Raw genomic sequence first — 15,786 nt, 5'->3', positions numbered from 1 at the left:
ACGAAGGCGGTGGAACGATTTTGACAAATTAAACATGTTTTGTTGTACACACTCATTATAGATTGTGTAAAATGTCAACTTGATAATAACATTTCTTCTTCTTCAAGTTTAATTTTCACATAATATCTAATGAGTATGTTTAACAAAACATGTCTAAATTGTCAAAATTTGTGATTCATCCACCTTCGTAAGTGTACTAACCTGTTTTTTCAGAACCTTGATAGATCTCTTCGATTAGCGAAACTAATGACAGTAAAGATCATCTTCAAGGCCGTTTGAAATGGGATCCACGTTAAGAAAATCTCATACAAATGAATGAATGAACCAAGCATTTAACGAAACTTAAGTGAGGTTACGTCTGAAAGTATCGTAACTTAAAGATGATCTATCGATAATGTGCAAACTAAAGCTAACCAACGTTAATCTGTTGACATTTAATTCTACACGTTTTTTTTTGATAACCTGGCCTTTGGAACTAATTTTTAGACGGTAACACTGCTTTCTGGAATCTAGTACTATTTAAATAATTTAGACAACACGCAATTATTTAGTTAAATTCACACATTGAGAAGGTTTCGATTGAATAAAGCGCTAGTTTAGTTCATCATTTTGTTTATACTGTAACAAGTTTTAACTGTGGAATTTATGGAAATTAATCGGTGAATGTTTGCTTTAATTTTACACGATTACGTCATTGATCAATATTAAGGTAAAAGTTCGAATAGCGTCTATTTTAGGTAGTTAAATAAATAAACAACGCAAATCGTGTATACTCTGTGTTATTTACGTATATTTACTTATATTTATTATATTAGACCGATTGCGATTGGAACTTGTAAGTTAATGCAAAATGCTGTACAAAATGAATGAGCAGTTTAATTATAAATTATAAGTTTTATGTCCACTTATAATAGTTATTTAAGTGAAAATTACAATCTCTCTATCTCTTTCATCGAATGTCGTATAAAAATTGCATGTCGTTAGCCACCCCCACATTTCACGTTGACATGAATTTTTGGACAAAATCTTGTGGCTAGAAAAATAGACAAAAGTTCAAGCGTAGCATTAGAGTCACCGAGACCAAAACCAAACAAAATGAGAATCTGGGATGGTAGTAATGTGCTAGTGGTGTCCACAGTGAAAAAAATATCCGCCACCGGGCAGGAAAGTTGGTACGAAAAGAGGAAATAAAAGACGAATTTGTGCGAATGGTGTAGATCGCAGGATTTCGTTTTCATCTATCAGCCGACCACGAATCGAGTGAAAATAAAAGTTCGAAAAACCAATACCTCACTTATTAAAAAATAACAGAGGCCGTGAGTATACGTGTTTCGAACTTTTGAACCTTTTAAGACTTTTATTTTCACTAGGCAAACCTGCCTACATCATTATTTTAGCGCTCTCGCAAAACCAATTAATTTTAAATTGTCCATTTTCGTTTCAATTTAATTTTTTTTTCTCATATCATGGATAATTCTATTTCTGCTAAATTAATCTCTGAAATTCGTAGCTCTTTCGAATTGACTTCGTCACACTAGAGCTACGCAGATGTTTTTTGTATTTATAATTGAATTTAAACTGAAATAAATGAAATGAAATTCTACGGACATTACTCAATTTTCTGGTCACAATTCAAAAAACACGTTTTTCATGCCGATATTTTGCCAACATTTAATAGCATCTTCAGGGCAATCAGCTTTTTTTGGCAGACCGTTACTAAACTACCAATAGATATTTACATCACATGGAGCGAAATTTACAGTGTGAATTCGCCGCGAGGCGAGGTAATGCTTACATAAATAAGTATCACTAAGTAAAATTAATTTTCAAGGTTACAAATTCACACACGTGGGATTGAGTGGATGTACAACATTTTATACGCGAAATGTTACGTAAAGAGAATGGACAATTAATCCACAGCGAACAGATAAAGAGTGGTCATGTATACTGTTTGCAAGCTGTATATTTCTGCTCATAAAAAACTCTCGGCGCAGAATTTCATGTGTTTTCGTATTTTAACACAACACGTGAAGAAGATTCTCCTGAATAAAAATGTATAAGTCCGAAATAATTAATGAATAATTTAAATTAGACCGCCTGTTAATACTTCACTTTTATGTATAGATGTTGAAATCGGTGACGTATAAAATTGAAAAAAGAAAATATTTATACGATTAGATGATGTCATTTACGCTGTTCTATCTTTTTTCAACTAGATTAAATATTTACACATACATAATGTTGATATTGAATAGGTGACAAAATCATAACTTTTGCATGTTGACTTTTCGTTATCTAGAAGGTTTTGAAACTGGTTTGTTGTTTTAAAATGTTATTTTTTTTAGTTTATTATTAGATATGAGCGAACAGTTAGCGCCTGAATTGCGGAACAGATCCAGGGAAAGATCCAAAACTCCATTTCACTTACGTTCACAATGTGATGGTGAAAATTGTAATGAAGTAGGTCACGTTCATGGTTCTTCTAAAAAGAGTCCTACAGTGACGTAAGCATATTCATGCGGACAATTTCAGTTCATTGCACAATATATCAACTATTAAAGAATTTTTTTCTCTAACTAGAACTATCACGGAAGAACCAGAGTGGCTAGGTATAAATCATGGAACAAGCAGCATTACCCAAACGAGAACTGTCGTTTCTGTAGAATCGAACAATGCTGCGCTAATCCATAACAAGCGAAATTTAAATCAAGCATCCACACCATCGACGGTACCTGAATTAACAACGACAAAAGTTCAAACAAAATCAAACCAAAGTAGTCAGCGAACAACACTTAAGGCGAAGCGCATTCTCAACAGTGGAACAGAAGTTAAAGATAATATTGTAAACAGTGCACATGTGGACTTACTTGGCACAAAATTTTCTACGCCCGAGCGTAATTCACTGAACAACAGCAAAGATCTAACGAAAATGTTGGAAAATGTAAATTTGAATGATCATCTGGCATATAAGGAATACAAGGAAGCTGGAGAGTATTGGAAGTACGTTTTTGTTATCGCTTTTAAGACTAAAGCTTTAAGAATGAACTTCGTTACATTCGAATGGTAACATCAACGCACTTCAAGCATTAGTGGTACACTAAATAAAGTCCTGAAACAGGACAGTGTATATTTCACTGAACTTTTAGAAATAAAAATTCGACTGTTCATCGTACCAGACTCTCACCTCTGAAAATATTAAATGGTAACTTCATACAAAAAACTATTCACATTGACAGGTGACAGATCAATCGGAGGACTTTTGCTTGAAGTGCGTTGTTAACATCAATTGGATTGTAATCGTTAAAAATTTAACTTCTTGTAAGCTTGTCTATTCAATTAACCTTAAGATTTTTATTAAATGCGGGAAATGTTAAAAGTTTGAAACCAAGACAAGTTGTAATTCAACTGATAACATAGACTCTCCTTTAACATTCTAGACGTTGCAATGAGATGAACGGAAATGCGTACAAGAATTGAAATAAGACTTTTATTTTACAGGAAATATCCAAAAACGGATTATGTTTACTCGTCCACCTATTCCCCATTTCGAAGAGAAATCAAACCGGGCGTCATAGCAATGCCAAACATGTCACGACGAGGCCTTGATCACCATCTAGATCGTATCAAAGAAATGGCATCGAAAAATCCTACCCACATGTCGGCTACTCGATCCCGTTATCAGTCCAATTACAATGACGTTGATTTAGATGAGTTTGATTATCATCCAACGTACATTCATCGAGAGAGCGAGAAGAGACCGTCAATCTTTCGACAATTTTTCACAGCCATAATCATGACCATTTTGTCCACCTTCAACAAAATTTGCTGTATATTCACCAGTGAAGAAAATTACGGAAATGTGCGTCGTGCACATTTGTATGAAAACAAAGGTCTGGTATTCGCGTGTGGAATATTAACTAACGCGTGTGCAAATTACGTGTCCTTTTGGTACGATCGTTGGAGCAACTCCAACCGCTCAAAATTAAACGTCGCAGAACAAATGTTTTTCGTATCGGATAATGTAACAATATAGCAAAGGTTTCGTGGCCTTTTGAGGGACTGATACTACCAACAACACGAATCTCACAAGATTGTCTAAATGACAATGACACACTAGCGGCGTAGTACATAAAGTACACATAATTTGCACACACGTTGCTCGAAGTAGGTCTAATCGAACGGAATTGAATGATAATTCTGTTTATGTAACAGGTCTGTCTTCCAAAACGATGTCGACATTGAAGTCCGCGGTTTTGTCAACGTTTGGACGTATTTACATAATTATTGCGTCTATTCAATTTTGGGATTCGTGTTTCTTACAGTCATCAAATACAGAGAATCACAATAAGAAGCGTTTACTACTAATGTTGTTACTACTTTTGCCGTTGCTGCTTTTAACTGGTGAGTAGAAAAAAAAATTCATTCGGCTTATAGCATCGAAGCGTGAAAACTAATTACAATAATCTACAATTTACAATTTAGGACTTTATCAGTACCACGAAAAACCTTTGCCAATAGCCGATATTTCGTCCAGTTCCCTAGATTATATTAGTAACTATGTTGATTTGGACAATGTCAAAGGCATCACTTACGATCAGTATGGTAATGCTAAGAATATTTCGCTTGATTTCTTACTTTATTTGAAAGGTTTGTCAGAGAGTTATGCGCAGGAAATAAAAAATGTGTGGACCGAAAAGTTCAGTACTTAAAGCGTAAAAGTAATGTCTACTTTCCTCTTACCAAAAAAGTACTCCGTATGAGAGACAAAATTGAATTTTTTCAATTTTTTCTTTGTTTATTTGACGGCTCTCTCACGGAGTGCTTTTTGTTGAATGGAATGGACACTTAATATTTGCCGTAAATTCACATCTACATATAATTAACACAAAACCAATTTTGTCATTTGAAAATTCTGTTAAGTTAAATTATTTAAAGAATAAAATGAATCTACATTACGTTGCAGCTTGTATAGCAATTTGGTTATGGCTGTTTCAACCAACGTTGAAATTAGGCTCGATGTTAATGTTAAAATCGCTTAGGCCGAAGACACACGAGCAATTTTGCGTTGATGGGATCGACAATTATGTTGCGTTTTCCATTGTAATCGGATATTCACCACGGGCTATACAATGGAAAACGCAGCATAATTGTCGATCCTATCAACGCAAAATTGTTCGTGTGTCTTCGGCCTTAGTTGGAGTTTTACATTTGCTATCTAAATCGGCAGTTTGGCCTGGGCGAGTATTGAAAGGTTTTGGGCTGTGAAGTATCTGCGAAAAAAAGCTACGAAAAAAGTTTCCTAGTTAACTTGAGATTATCTGTTACTTTTTTGTAAAAGGAAAAATAGTTCTCACAATCGCTGCGTTGTTGTACTCGATCACAGAAAAATGAATTTCCTTCTACATGAGGGATTCTTCTGAAAAACAGTCTACCGAAATCGGACGCATTTTCTATTGGAATTTTTTAATTTCAAACTAAAACTCTAAATTCAACATATTGTTATTAATTATAATATCTTTTGATCGATCGATATGCTGTGTAGTAAAGCAACCTAATTTAATTGGGCAGCACATTTATTGTTAAAATAAATTATTCTTCTTCTGCCTAGAAAGGTATTCGACCCTAGAAGCCAAAACCACTTTCAAAAAAAATTCTTCGAAGCTTGTGTGGCTGGTGAAAGGTGAGCAAAGACCGAAAAATTGCAATTTTCTTACAAAAATTTCTCCAGTTACACGAGCCGTACAGGGTCGTGTGGGGTGTCATTAGAAAGGTAATCACATGTACTATTGAGCCGAATAGGGAATTGATGGTTTTAAAATTCATCGACACTGAAATATGTGCAGTTGAAGTTTTCACAGAAAACTTACAGAAATTCTCGAGGTACACAAAACGTACATGGTCGTGTGTGGTATCATTTGAAAGGTATGAGCTTTTTGGGCCAAATAGGGTTTTATGTGGTTTGTTACGCGCAAAAGTCCATCTGAAATGTAACAATTTTCGTACTACGCGCAAAAGTCCATCTGAAATGTTACAACGTAGAATGCTACGCGCAAAAGTCCATGTTCAAGTGTTAGAATTTTCGTACTACGCGCAAAAGTCGATGTTCAAATGTTACAATTTTGCATTCTACGCGCAAAAGTCCATGTTCAAATGTTAGAATTTTCGTACTACGCGCAAATGTCCATGTTCAAATGTTACAATTTTGCATTCTACGCGCAAAAGTCCATGTTCAAATGAATGCAAAATTGTAACATTTGAACATGGACTTTTGCGCGTAGTACGAAAATTCTAACATTTGAACATGGACTTTTGCGCGTAGGATGCAAAACTGTAACATTTGAACATGGACTTTTGCGCGTAGTACGAAAATTCTAACATTTGAACATGGACTTTTGCGCGTAGGATGCAAAATTGTAACATTTGAACAATGCGATGAAATATGGGCACTTAAACATTTCTATTTCATCGCAAATTCATCCAAACGCCATAAGTCCCTATTTGGCTATTTGGCACATAAAATTACCTCTCAAATTACCCCACATATTTCAGTGTGGATGGATTTTAAAACCATCAAGTCCCTATTCGGCTCAATAGTACATGTGATTACCTTTCTATTGACACCCCACACGACCCTGTCGGGCTCGTGTAACGTAACTGGAGAATTTTTGTAAGAAAATTGCAATTTTTCGGTTTTTGCTCACCTTTCACCAGCCACACAAGCTTCGAAGAATTTTTTTGAAAGTGGTTTTGGCTTCTAGGGTCGAAGTCCTTTCTAGGTATATATAAAAAATTCCAATAGAAAATGCGTCCGATTTCGGTAGGCTGTTTTTCAAAAGAATCCCTCACATGGGATTTTTTCGCAGATATTTCTCATACATTGAAAAATCGGTTCCGAACATCCCATAAAACATTGAAGAAGAAAAATTTCGGCAAACCAGTAAACTTAAACATTTTAATCGAGAGTCGTTCAATTTGCTTTTTGTGGATCGTTCAATCCTCCACATATTCCCTTACAATTCGGACCACAAAAATCATTTCTTGCCGCAATTTTCGCTATTACTTTTTCGCAAAAAAAGTCGATTAATTCTTCATTCACCATTAAAGTACGTAATACTTTCTGCAGAAGTTCTTCTTCAGCTGCAGATGGTTCTTCTCGTTTAGATTGATTTTGGGACAAAGTCTGTTGAGCGCGTTCCGCTGTTTCGTACTGCTTTTCTTCGTTGTCAACCATAGAGTGATCAACAACGTTCGTACGATTCCTACGATCACAATTTGTCTCCGACACCAGCGTTTCCTCCACTTCTTTAACTTTATGCAATTCTTCGGCTTGTTGTACATCATGTTTTCGAACGACTTCCTTTGATTCGACATTCTGGTGTAATTTTTGCTTTTTATCGTCTTTTCCCTGTTGTTCCATTTCTTCAACCTTATTAGGGTCTCGAATCGCTTCAGTCCTTTGCGATTCATCTCCTTTCTTATGCACTTCTTTGTTTTGATATTCTTTCACTTTCAGAATTTTTTCACCCTTCTGAAGATCTTCCTTTTGTTGTTCTATCGAGGTCTCACGAGAGTCCTGTAATATTTTTTTGTAATTCTGAAACCATCAACATATTATCAACAATGTTGATTCAACATACATCTTCCACTTCCTGCATAGTCGTTGAGCTGCTAACTGGTGCTAATTGATTGTTCAATCGTTTTCTGTTTCTTTCGGTAAAATTATTGTTTGCTCTTTGAATTTTCTCGGCGCAGCGATAATTAAACACGGGGAAAATTCTGTTACCTTCAAGACTCGGGAAAAACGCATCAATGAAGATTCGTGCGCTCAATGGACCATCCTCTGCAAAATAAACAATCAAAAACATGTTCGAGAATGAATCAACCGACCCCAAGCAGGTACGAACTTTTCGGATTTTGTGACGTGAAACGTTTGTCGTTGTCGTCGAAAATTTTCCCAAATCGCTTCGAAAATCCATTGGAACTCATGTCAGAACCCAAATAGTGTTTCTGTTGCGATTAAAATGATTCTTCTTAAAGTTATTTCGGCTACACATTTTTTAATTAAATTGCCAAAGAAGCAATAGCGCACCTGAGAGTTTTTAGCTTTAAACATTCCTTCCGTAGAGCCACCACCATATTGGAATTTCGGATTCAATAAATTACTTTGACTATTCGGATCACCTTTGTTAGCGAACTCTTCAGAGTCAAAATCTTCCAGTTGATGGAGAGTCCTTTTCGCTTTCGCTACATCATCGAAAGATCCATCGACTCCTCTGGTTCGTGTTGAATCTTTACTTTGCCGCTTTCGTCGAATAAGCATATCGAAATTCTCCTCATCATCGCCCTCGCTAATACGTTCTCGTCCTAGCCCGTCAGCGTATAACTGTTTTTTTCGCATTAAATTTATCATTCCGTCGCGTGTGCGTTGTAAGTTATCAGACAATTCACGCGTTGATACAGTCCTTGCGGACATTGATTCATTTCCAGATAACCTAGTCAGTGATGGTTTCTTATCAGCAAGCGTTAAAAATTCTTTTTCCGATTTCTGTTTGGCATTTTCCTCAGTTGGTTCGTGAGTGCTCATTTCTATTAAATTTAAAAAAAAATGTTTTTACTCAGTAATTTTGAGATGGAAAAAATTCCACTGCTTCTTAAAACATCGAATTGAGTGTAAATTCACTATGACTACTTAATTTTTTTTTCTACAAAATAAAGGACTTATATTAAATGGCGCAAAAGAAGACTGCTCACAATAATGACGCAGCCAGTAAGCGATCTTTTCTAAAAAAATAAATAAATTTACAATAAATCAAAATCATCTATCCTGCTTTTCCCTAATGTGTCCCTGAAATACAGGCAGCGGTTCCACGTTGGATAGCGATTGAAATTCGTTGCAAAAGATAGTCCTTTGATCTAACCTCACCAGTTGCCTTTTTCATTATTGATCCCAATTTGTCCACAAATTTCTTCGTTTCAGGACCCATCAACCTAACGTCTCGAAAGCAAGCGGAGTGAATAAATAATTTTGCTTTAATTTCATATAATGATTATGTTGATGCCTCTCCGCTTTGTCAGCAATTGACCGTGCTTTCTTTGATGAATCGGTAATATAGGATGCAGCCATTGTATCTCTCACAGTTACATCCCACAACAATGATCTACCATGACTCTATGGTATCAAATTCACTTCATCAGGTCTTTTACCATCATCTCGTGAGATACCAGGTGGCTGTATTATGTTAGGAATACCTGCACTAGAAAAACGATGAGAGAAAATCACATTCATACTGTCATGTCTAGCGGATTTTCCTTCTGCACATTTAGCACATGATAGACCATGTAAACCATCTTTTGCAACAATCTCACCACAAATACATTTATGTTCTTCGCATAATTGAGAACCTAGTCGAAGACCAACAGCAATTCTAGAGGTGTTATTATCCAGTAACAATCCCAATTGACTCGATGGAACCACTTGCAGCCACTTTGAAGATTCTTTAGTCGATGACGCAAGTAGTCTTGCACGAGTCTTAAGATCACCAGATTCGAACATCTCATTAAATTGATGCTTGATCTTAGGTAAGTCCCAATTTCTGTGTTCTTTTCTCAATACTTCATTTTCTGGAATAAATTCAATTGGAATTTCAGAAATAAATTTTAAAATTTCTTCATCAATAATTTCTAGACCAAACTTCTGAAGTACCATATTAGATAAATTTGATGAAGAATAAATAGAAGACAAATACGCTAGTATTGATAGCTCTTCAACTCTTCAGACACCCAAACCCCCCAATGTTGATCGAAAAATTTCGTCAACAGACTTAAGACTATCCGACAACAAATAAGCTTCAGAAGCACGCAACAAATAACTGAATCTACAACTACTCAATGACTTCCTGAACACACACAAAGCAGGATGAACATCCATCAATTTCAACCTGTCACACTACTTAATGGATAACTTACTGACGTTATATTTTGATCGAAAGTGTACATTCTGGAGATCATTAAAAACCACTGTTCCAATGTTCCAGGAACCAATGAAAGTAGATAAGTAGGTATGGCCAGTCCGTACAAGTCGGAGCACATACGGATTTGCATGACGCCACCTCAAACGAACTCATTTCTAGTGAAAATTTGCACTACAAATGAGTTCGTTTGAGGTGGCGCCATGCAAATCCGTATGTGCTCCGGCTAGAACAAATTTGAATGTTTGGCCATACCTATCAATTTACTTTCATTGCCAGGAACACCTTATGACCATAACTTTTTTGTTCTACTTCGAAATTTTGTTTGTAAATAAATTCATAGTTCTGCTTAAAACTGATTTTTGTATAGACTTTTAATTCTCTTCTTTGACTTCATTCTTAAAATTTAAGGGTAACCTATATTTAAGATAGGAAAACAGAACCACTCGTTCAAAAACGATTCCACAACAATAACCCCCAATTATTGAGAAAATTCATATCTACATTAGGTACTGACTAGTGACTACTGAGTCAAGTTCAATGTCCTCCGTATCCATTGTTAGCACGACTAATTGTTTCTGTCTTCATTGCCAGTTTTAACTCTATACTACTAAATGGAACATGCATACGTTCGAATATTCAAATTTTGCCGCCTCCACGATTGTAGCAATTTTGTATGTATGTTCTGAAAATGTCACCATATCGAAGTTGTAGTAGAAACGCAGCGTCTGAAGTGACATTAGTGACAGTACTTTCTACCGCACAAGCAGCATTTGCAAACAAAACAAACGAAAAAAGAAACATTTCCACGATCTCCCTATTTCATAACAAGAAAATTTTGAATTGAAAGTAGATTTGTTCATCACGAGTGTACACATTACCAGTCAGAGATTAAGAGATGTCAGATGGTAGATGCGTTTTTATACATTGTGTTTACATAAAAACAGTTCCGTTTTTCTATAATAAATTTTTTTCCAGAGGAGGTTATCAAACGACGACTGCTGATCGACGGAGATGGCACAGGGGACGATCGAAGAATCAATGTCCTCATTAAAACGTTCACCAAATGGTGTAACTCAACCGACACAACTGAAGATGAGTAAGTTGCAAATTGGCACCTCTCAGAATGCCACGACGAGACCGCATGAACTAAACACAATTATTTTTTTTTCAGTCAACCGACTTTTAATCGAATGTTGGGTCAACTGGCACAGTGTGAGTTCGCTGTTGTTAAGTCCGACTATTTGTCCAAAATGATGAAGCAGGAGAAGAAAAATTACGAAAAAGTATCAGCGGAATACGACTTGGCCATCATTCAGACCAAAAAACAGATCGAAGAGAGCAAGGAGAAGTTGGTGTTGGCGAAAAAAATTCGCAAAAATCGAATGGAATACGATGTTTTGGCGAAAATTATTTCCCAACAGCCGGATAGACGAAAGACGACCGAGAAACTGGAGGTGCTGAAGAAGGACTTGAACGAATTGGGAAATACACGGCGCCAACTGGAGGCGAAAATGGAAATGCGGAAAAATGAATTTTCTGTGTTGATGAGATCCATACAAGAATTGCAAAATAAATTGGACGATTTCATGGATGAAGAGGTGGATGGAGGTGGGGTGAAAGATGTCGAAATGGTGGATGTAGCCGAATGAGTTTGTTTGAAGCGAATGTCAAATTTAGTTCTGTGCTACAGAAATTGCGATATGGAGTGAGGAATAAACTGAACATTTTTTTACGATAGTCTACACAGTCGAATCATTTAGTGCCACACATAATCAAAAGTCTCAAAGTGGCCTCGATCGGGTCCCGTTGTTTCCTCAGCGTTTGACAATACCTTAAAACCCAATATCATGGTTCTCTTTCTGCAATTTTCCTCTTAACTGTGTAATGTGATGACAAGAATTGTGGTGACGAGGTCGAAACCATAATTTCTCTAAGACATACAAACAGTAAGCCAGTACTCGATGTTTAACCGATTAAATCTTCATAGTTTGCTGAATGGGTCCACAAGATGCAGATTTGGTGTCATTCTTTATTTTCGTCGTCGCTGTCGTCACTAGAGTCGCCATTACTTCATTCAAATGGCGCCAATTTTAAATGAATTAAAGTGTAGTAGCAGATGCCGATGTGAGAATGTTGTAGATTATGGTTGTAACGAGTGGTGAAAGTGGGGAAAATGTCATGTAGGTCACGTGTATCTTTGACATTTCATTTCACTTGACAAATACACCACTCAATGTGGAGTTGTTCGTGTCTAACGCGATAAGTGAAAAACGCATGGTGTTTTGGACTCTTGAAAACTTACAAGTTGTTTGAATCAATTTCGATCTGACTGGGAGGACAACAAAACAAAATGGTAAGTTCGGCTACGGCTATACTTCGAGTTTCAGTGGAAATTGGTTTTGTTACCAACTACAGCCATACTGATAATTGAATTGACTCAACATAACCACATTCTTTTCAGCCTAAACTGTTTGTTCTGTACGAACACGCTGCTGGTTATGGCTTATTCAAAGTGACTGAATTCGACGAAGTGTCGATGTTACTGCCGCAACTACAAGAATGTGTGACCGACCTGGCACGTTTTAATTCATTGGTGAAACTGGTCAGTTTTGCTCCATTTAAGACTGCCATCACCGCATTGGAAAATGCCAATTCCATATCCGAAGGCATTGTACCAGAAGATTTGGCTGTATTTCTGGACGGTGCCATTTCATCGAAATCAAAATGTGTGCTGGGTGTTGCCGATCCAAAATTGAGCAGCGCATTGGGAGAACGGCTTGGCGTCAAGACAACTTATTTGGGTGACGTTCCCGAAATCATTCGTGGCATTAGATTTCATTTCCATCATTTGGTAAAAGGATTCACAGCGACCAGTGCCGGTGTCGCTCAGTTGGGTTTGGGACACAGTTATAGTCGTGCTAAAGTCAAATTTAACGTGAATCGTGTGGACAACATGATCATCCAATCGATTGCATTGCTGGACCAACTGGACAAAGACGTCAATACGTTTTCGATGCGCATAAGAGAATGGTATTCGTACCATTTCCCAGAGTTGGCCAAAATTGTGACCGAAAACTACAAATATGCCAAAGTGGCACAGTACATCAAAGATCGAAAATCATTGACGGCCGACAGTGTGGAGCAATTGGAAGAAATTTTGATGGATTCACAGGCCGCTCAGGCTATCATTGATGCATCGAAAATGTCAATGGGTATGGACATATCGCCCATTGATTTGATAAACATTGAAATGTTTGCTACGCGCGTCGTCAAACTATCCGAATATCGTAAGCGTTTGGCCACTTATTTACACAAGAAAATGGAGAGTGTGGCTCCGAATTTGCAAGTTTTAATCGGCGATCAAGTGGGTGCAAGACTTATTTCACACGCTGGTAGCTTGACAAATCTGGCCAAGTATCCAGCATCGACCGTACAAATTTTGGGAGCTGAGAAAGCTTTATTCCGAGCATTAAAAGCCCGTACAAACACACCGAAATATGGTCTCCTTTATCACTCGTCGTTCATTGGACGTGCTGGTATGAAGAACAAGGGCCGCATCTCTCGGTTTTTGGCAAACAAATGTTCGATTGCATCGAGAATCGATTGCTTTTTGGGTAAGTGCCTGAGAACCGAATTTTTGTTCGCAAAGTTTTCTTAACCTTCTCCTGCTCTGTTACAGAACAACCGACACACATTTACGGTGATTCGTTGAAACAACAAGTCGAAGATCGCCTTAAATTCTATGAATCTGGTGAAACACCGCGTAAGAACATTGAAGTCATGAAAGAAGCAATGGAATTGGTCGCTCAAGAGACTCCAGCCACTTCCGAGAAGAAGAAGAAAAAGAAGAAGCGTAAACTCGACGAATCGCAAAATGGAAGTGTTTTGAATGAAACGAACGGTGACACGACCATGGAGTTGAATGGCACAACGGAGAATGGAAATGGAACCGAAAATGGTGAATCGAAGAAGAAAAAGAAGAAGAAGAAAAACAAATCACAGGACGACTAAATCGTCGAATGCATCGATGATTGACGTAAATTTTACTTTACATTATTATTATGTATGGCGGTGACCGACATGTAATGCTATCAAACGAGCGTAGAAGAGTCACGTATACTGAATGAATTATTTTAACGTTTTTCAAAAGTTCAATTTTGATAACCATTTAAGTTTCCAATCATTTTTAGAGGTCAATAAAATTCTCGACTAAAACAAATTGATTTTTCTTGCGGAAATGATAAAATGATGACTCACTGTTCACGCTACCCACGCTAAAAAGTCTTCGAATTAAACCATATTCGATATTACCTTGAAGTAAGTCCGATCGCCGGTCACAAAGTCAAAAGAGCACAGGACTGACTTTTGCAAACGTGAATTAATTTTAGGGTTTCGGTTTATCTGATATAATGTATGGCATACGCACTATACCCTCAGTATTGTTAAGAGTGATATCGCCAAATCTTCAGGTGATTGGGAAACAAGCGGTCTCCGATTTTGATGAGTGATAGCTCGTTGGATTCGTCTTTCAATTCTAGGAAACACGTGTCTTTCACTTTTTCTTAAAAAATTTGTTTTCTGTGAAAAGCGCTCAAAAGTGAAGACATGCCAGAGGGTACCGAAAACAGTTTTTCGGCAATAACTCAAGAAAAAATTATTTTAAATGGTTGTAATGTTGTACGATTGTCGGCCTTGAAAAGACCTACAGGTAGAGTATACGCACCGCTTGGTGCTAGTTGATCCACTAGAGTTATGACTAGAAATATAGTGAATGTTCGGAGAGTCCGCCTTCTCTGCAGCTTCGATGTACCACGGAACTGAGTATGGGGTGTTGTAGCTGGCCTCACCCACTATCGTTGCACATATAAATGAATCCAGTACTTTTGGGCTGCAAGCCTACAAAAGTCTTGAAAAAAAAGTTGGTGCCAAAATGTAGATTTTTTCCTTCTGTCTGAGGGCCCAACTGCCAGAACAGCGTCTGCAGAAAAGCTGCAGAAAAGGCGGACTCTCCGAACATTCACTATATTTCTAGGCATAACTGTAGGTTGTAGGGAATTAACACTTTCGATCCAAGTATTTTCATGGGGCTGGTGTCGTGCGCTCATAGAGTGTGACTTGTATTTATGAAATCGGAACTCATGTAATGCTCAGTTACTATGTAAAGTGTCGGTCATTCCTTCATTTCCATGTTTTGTCCTTCCCTTTTCCCTCCATTTTGTCTTTGCTCTGATATGTCCATTCATTGAGCCTTGTCGAATCAAACAGAGGGAATTTTGTTCTTTAATCTGTGATGGAATATCATCGTTCGTAAGATGTGACGTACCTCAGTAGGTGATAGGTGATACTCTTATGATAATTCAAACAAGGAAATATTATCTTTGAAAATCTAATAGGTATATAGTCAGGCAATAGTGAACAGGTCGTTCAAACGCATTTGGTATATAGGTCCTAAATACTACTTTTATGTGATCGAAATATTTTCACCAATTGAAATGCGATTTCGAAAAACTTTTTTTCCTTGAAAGCTGTTGACCAGACGCGTCGTTTAAGCCCCATATTAGGTCGGTGGTCAAAAATCTCGGGGAGATACCACCATAAAAATGTAAAATTCTAGTTTATTTCACGAAACCTGAACCGATTTCACTAAACTTTTTTTTTGCTGAAAGCTATTGACAAGACGCGTAGTTTGACACCAATATGAGGTCATTGTAAAATGCGGTGTTAACACCCCCCCTGAACAAAAATAAAGTTTTACCGAAATGCACCCAAAAATTTATTGCTGTTCTAAATAGAGGGACCCTAGAGGAGTTCAAAA

General features: G+C 37.1%; 4 protein-coding genes across 6 annotated transcripts; 3 read left to right on the top strand and 1 right to left on the bottom strand.

The window, feature by feature from the left end:
- Positions 1 to 532: 532 nt before the first annotated feature.
- LOC119083149 lies at positions 533 to 4,712 on the top strand. Of its 3 annotated transcripts, XM_037192791.1 has the most exons (8): positions 533 to 709; positions 2,217 to 2,255; positions 2,346 to 2,504; positions 2,581 to 2,609; positions 2,664 to 3,000; positions 3,499 to 3,890; positions 4,213 to 4,401; positions 4,483 to 4,712. In XM_037192791.1, exons 2-8 carry the CDS (start codon positions 2,239 to 2,241, stop codon positions 4,707 to 4,709), a joined length of 1,350 nt encoding a protein of 449 aa, XP_037048686.1. In that variant the 5' UTR covers positions 533 to 709; positions 2,217 to 2,238; the 3' UTR covers positions 4,710 to 4,712. The 3 variants fall into 3 exon arrangements, with proteins under 3 accessions (XP_037048686.1, XP_037048687.1, XP_037048688.1); XM_037192792.1 differs by lacking the exon at positions 2,217 to 2,255; XM_037192793.1 differs by lacking the exon at positions 2,217 to 2,255 and having other exon boundaries at positions 533 to 737.
- Positions 4,713 to 6,922: 2,210 nt separating this feature from the next.
- Positions 6,923 to 8,695, bottom strand: LOC119083148. Its single transcript, XM_037192790.1, has 4 exons — positions 8,090 to 8,695; positions 7,905 to 8,007; positions 7,638 to 7,840; positions 6,923 to 7,573 (listed from the first exon to the last, which is right to left on the bottom strand). Exons 1-4 carry the CDS (start codon positions 8,582 to 8,584, stop codon positions 6,968 to 6,970), a joined length of 1,407 nt encoding a protein of 468 aa, XP_037048685.1. The 5' UTR covers positions 8,585 to 8,695; the 3' UTR covers positions 6,923 to 6,967.
- Positions 8,696 to 10,729: 2,034 nt separating this feature from the next.
- Positions 10,730 to 11,708, top strand: LOC119083154 (THO complex subunit 7 homolog). Its single transcript, XM_037192801.1, has 3 exons — positions 10,730 to 10,876; positions 10,947 to 11,067; positions 11,143 to 11,708. Exons 1-3 carry the CDS (start codon positions 10,867 to 10,869, stop codon positions 11,618 to 11,620), a joined length of 609 nt encoding a protein of 202 aa, XP_037048696.1. The 5' UTR covers positions 10,730 to 10,866; the 3' UTR covers positions 11,621 to 11,708.
- A 458-nt stretch (positions 11,709 to 12,166) lies between these two features.
- On the top strand, positions 12,167 to 14,190 carry LOC119083146 (nucleolar protein 56). The gene is made up of 3 exons (XM_037192789.1): positions 12,167 to 12,324; positions 12,433 to 13,585; positions 13,651 to 14,190. Exons 1-3 carry the CDS (start codon positions 12,322 to 12,324, stop codon positions 13,980 to 13,982), a joined length of 1,488 nt encoding a protein of 495 aa, XP_037048684.1. The 5' UTR covers positions 12,167 to 12,321; the 3' UTR covers positions 13,983 to 14,190.
- Positions 14,191 to 15,786: the final 1,596 nt, after the last annotated feature.

The sequence above is a fragment of the Bradysia coprophila genome, unplaced genomic scaffold (genome assembly GCF_014529535.1).
Source record: "Bradysia coprophila strain Holo2 unplaced genomic scaffold, BU_Bcop_v1 contig_561, whole genome shotgun sequence".
NCBI lineage: Eukaryota > Metazoa > Arthropoda > Insecta > Diptera > Sciaridae > Bradysia > Bradysia coprophila.
This window is presented reverse-complemented; position numbering and strand designations above follow the sequence as displayed.

What these genes read in the sequence shown, in the direction of transcription:
- LOC119083149 (XM_037192791.1), top strand. An exon ending in GGAAGAACCAGAGTGGCTAG is followed by an intron (nt 2,610 to 2,663) that starts GTATAAATCATG and finishes TCGTTTCTGTAG; the next exon opens with AATCGAACAATGCTGCGCTA. An exon ending in GAAGCTGGAGAGTATTGGAA is followed by an intron (nt 3,001 to 3,498) that starts GTACGTTTTTGT and finishes TTTATTTTACAG; the next exon opens with GAAATATCCAAAAACGGATT.
- LOC119083148 (XM_037192790.1), bottom strand. Translation starts at nt 8,584, where the DNA reads ATGAGCACTCACGAACCAACTGAGGAAAATGCCAAACAGAAATCGGAA. An exon ending in TTAAAGCTAAAAACTCTCAG is followed by an intron (nt 8,008 to 8,089) that starts GTGCGCTATTGC and finishes TAATCGCAACAG; the next exon opens with AAACACTATTTGGGTTCTGA. An exon ending in CTATGCAGGAAGTGGAAGAT is followed by an intron (nt 7,574 to 7,637) that starts GTATGTTGAATC and finishes AAAATATTACAG; the next exon opens with GACTCTCGTGAGACCTCGAT.
- LOC119083154 (XM_037192801.1), top strand. An exon ending in ACCGACACAACTGAAGATGA is followed by an intron (nt 11,068 to 11,142) that starts GTAAGTTGCAAA and finishes TTTTTTTTTCAG; the next exon opens with TCAACCGACTTTTAATCGAA.
- LOC119083146 (XM_037192789.1), top strand. An exon ending in GAGAATCGATTGCTTTTTGG is followed by an intron (nt 13,586 to 13,650) that starts GTAAGTGCCTGA and finishes GCTCTGTTACAG; the next exon opens with AACAACCGACACACATTTAC.